At 25.2% G+C, this 3,539-nt stretch overlaps 1 protein-coding gene across 2 annotated transcripts in view; it reads right to left on the bottom strand.

Moving 5' to 3' along the window:
• LOC117175463 (TBC1 domain family member 9) overlaps positions 1 to 3,539 on the bottom strand; it is an 80,708-nt gene extending 77,169 nt beyond the window's left edge. For both annotated transcript variants that reach the window (XM_033365179.1, XM_033365172.1), the window contains exon 1: positions 3,228 to 3,539. In XM_033365179.1, the coding sequence (XP_033221070.1) occupies positions 3,228 to 3,271 (44 nt within the window). In that variant the 5' untranslated portion in view covers positions 3,272 to 3,539. The remainder of the gene's footprint in view (positions 1 to 3,227) is intronic.

The raw sequence follows: 3,539 nt of genomic DNA on the forward strand, positions 1-3,539 counted from the left end.
TACCCAAAGCTCTGTGACGTTTCCCGCCTTTATTTCCTACCTCTTGCCCCCCTGACCAAGCAACTATTTTTTCACTCCTAACCTCAAAAACTTCACACGCTCAAAATTTTCACTTCAAACCACTCACTTTCACCCTTCACCCCTTTGCCTTCACTCACCCTTCTTCCTTTACACTCGATCTCCGCACTTTCTGCCTTTTCTGCATCCACTCACCCTTATTTCCCTTAATTTGTAGCCAAATATTTGAATTTTTTACTTAAAAAGATAAATTTGCAAACAAAAAATGAAATATCTAAATTTCCCTTTAAAAAAAAAACAACGAAATTTCAGCAAAAAAATAATTAAGTTCTTAATCAAAGCAGTCAATTTTAAACTAAAACTATGAATCTTCAACTGCAATAGTTGAATTTTAAACCAAAAAGTTTATTTTCAACTAAAATAAGAACAAATTTTTCACTGCCTTAGTTCAGTTTTCAACAAAAAAATTAATTTTCAAATAAAAATAATGAATCTACAACTGACATTGTTGAACAGTAAGTCAAAAATATTAATTTTCTAAAAAAAGATAAATTAGAGTTAAATTTTTGGATAAAAAATTTTTTTTTACTAATAACACTAACTTTTTTTTAATAATTAAATTTTTAACCGAAGAGATGAATTTTCAATTGAAAAAATGACTTTTTAACCAAATTATTGAGTACTCAAGCAGAAAGTCGAATTTCCAACATAATAATAGTTCAATAATCAACTAAAAAAAATGAATTTATTTTCGAAAATATAAAGCTAAATTTTTCATTTAAAAAATTATTTTTTTACAACAAATTTTCAATGTAATAATTACATTTTCAAATAAAAAGATACAATTTCAAACAAACAGTTGAAATTTCAAATAAAGTTATGAATCTTCAACTGCTAGTTAAATTTTCAGTAAAAAATTAATTTATAACAAAATAGTTCAATTGTTGAATGAAGAGATAAATTTTCAACTAAAGTAAAGAATTATAAACGAAAAAAAATTACTTTTTAACGAAATGGTGTAATTTAAAAAAAATTCGATCAGTTTCCAACTAAATAGTTGAATTTTCAATTAAAAAAGATACATTTTTTATCAAAAATGGAATAGTTACATTTTAAATTAAGCGATAAGTTTTAATTTAGAAAAAAATAACAATTTTTAAGAAAATAGTAAAATCCAGTAACATAAAGCTACTTTCACAAATTAAAAGAATACTTTTATTTAATTTTATATTACATTTGGAAAAAATATTAAACACGCTCTCGAAAACATTTCACGACTATAAAAAAAAATCTCTGACTGAAGAAAATTCCATGAATTCAAAAAGAATTCCCCGACTTTGAAAAAAATTCCCTGGCGTAAAAAAATTACCTGAATTTTAAAAAAATTCCCTGATTTTAAAAGAAATTCTTTAACTCTGAAAAAATGCGACTTTGAAAAAAATGACCCAAGTAAAAAAATTGCATGATTAAAAAACAATGATTTAAAAAAAATTCCCTAACGTAAAAAGACATTCCAACAAAATAGGTGAATTTTCAAACAAAAAAGATTAATTATCTAAATAATAATTTTTAGTTAGACAAATAAATTCTCAACAAAAAAAAACAAATTAGTTATATTTTAAACTAAAGAAATGAATTTTATACCAATAAGATAAATTTTGAACAAAATACATAAATTTTGAGCTACAATTGATGACTTTTATACTGAAATGAAAATATTTTAATAATTGTCAATTTTAAAAATAAATTTAAAAAAATTCAAACGAAAAGATACATTTTCGACAAAATATACATTAATTTTGAAATAAAAAAAGATAATTTTTCAATGGAAAATATACAAGTTTATTGAGATAAATTTTTAATAAAAAAGAAAACAAATTTTGAACAAAATAGTTGAATTTTTAGCACAAAAGATAAATTTTTTAACCGAAAAAGGAAAATTTTCGACGTAAGTATGAATTTAAAAAAAATTGAATTTTCTACAAAAAATACAATATTTTAATTTCCAGCCAGAAAAATAAATTTTCAATAAAACAGTTAATTTAAAAAGATTAAATTTTAAACACAAAAGTGGAATTTTTGACCAAAAAAATGAATTTAAAACCTAAAATATGGTTTTCAATAACAACAAAAATGTTTCCAAGAAAATAGTTAAATTTTCAACGAAAAGAAAACGAATTTTCAATACAAAATTCGAATCTTCGACAAATGATTTTTCTACCAAAAATAGAATATTTTAATTTTCAATTAGCAAAGACAATTTTTAACAAAAAAAAGTCATTTTTTACCAAAAAGATGAATTTTCTCCCAAAAAGACGATTTTTTAAAGACAAAATACATGGATTTTTAACTTTTTAGTTAGAAAACTAAATTTTCAACTAAAAAAAAGGAAATTTTCAAGAAAATAGTTCAATTTTAATCCAAAAAATTAATTTAAATAATAGAATACTTACATTTTCAGCTAATGAAATGAATTTTTTACCAAATGGACAATTTTTTAACAAAATACATTCAATTGTAAGCTAGAAAATTTTAATTTTCCACGAAAAAATGTAACATTTAGATTTCAGATAGAAATGTTAATTTTTAACAAACAAAAAAATGAAATATAATTTTAATTTTTAGTTAGAAAACTAAATTTTCCACATAAAGAAAATAAATATTGAACAAAAACAGTTAAATTTTAACCAACAAAGTTAATTTTAACTAATAGAATAGTTACATTTTTAACCAAAGAACCGAATTTTCACGAAAAAAGATAGGTTATGTACGATTTTTGTAAAAACACGTCGCATTCTATACACCGATATGACAATAAACTACACACATCCAAAATTGTTATCTCCATCGTAAAATAGTTTTCCCTAGACGAGAATATTTTTATCACAGATAAACCTATATTAATCAGAAAGATTTGATTATTTGGCATAGACAAACATGGCTGCTACGAAACTATTATATCAGAATAACAATATTTTCGGGCCTAATTTTCAACAAAAATCGTATCCCGCAAGCAGTTTATTTCTGAATCTAAATGACAATAAAAGTGGATCGCAACTGTAACACTAGGTCCATGTCAGCTGTCTCTGACATTCAATGTAAACAATATCAAAATTCGATTTAGCAGATGCGGACAAAAGAGATAGATAGAGAGAGAGAGAGAGAGAGAGAGGAATGAACCGAATTTTCAACTTTTGAGGTAACCTTACCATAAAGCATTTGCCAGCAAAACTTCTTCTGGCTTCACCCACATGCTGCTCCAGAGGCTCCAAAATAATCCAATGCATAAGGCACAAACTGGCGTAAATCAACACCTAAACATTGCACACTCGAATAACTTTAGAAAAAAGATTCGACATCGAAGCACTTTTTCCGGCTGTCGTGGGAGAATAAATAGGGAATAGGGAACAAAGAATCGAGAACAAAGTGCACGAGGAGGACAAACTGACCGATAACCGTTAACCGATAACCGATACGAGAGCTTTTCGGGACCCTCAATAATACCTTTGCTTCAATTCCTC

This window comes from Belonocnema kinseyi, chromosome 1 (genome assembly GCF_010883055.1).
Source record: "Belonocnema kinseyi isolate 2016_QV_RU_SX_M_011 chromosome 1, B_treatae_v1, whole genome shotgun sequence".
NCBI lineage: Eukaryota > Metazoa > Arthropoda > Insecta > Hymenoptera > Cynipidae > Belonocnema > Belonocnema kinseyi.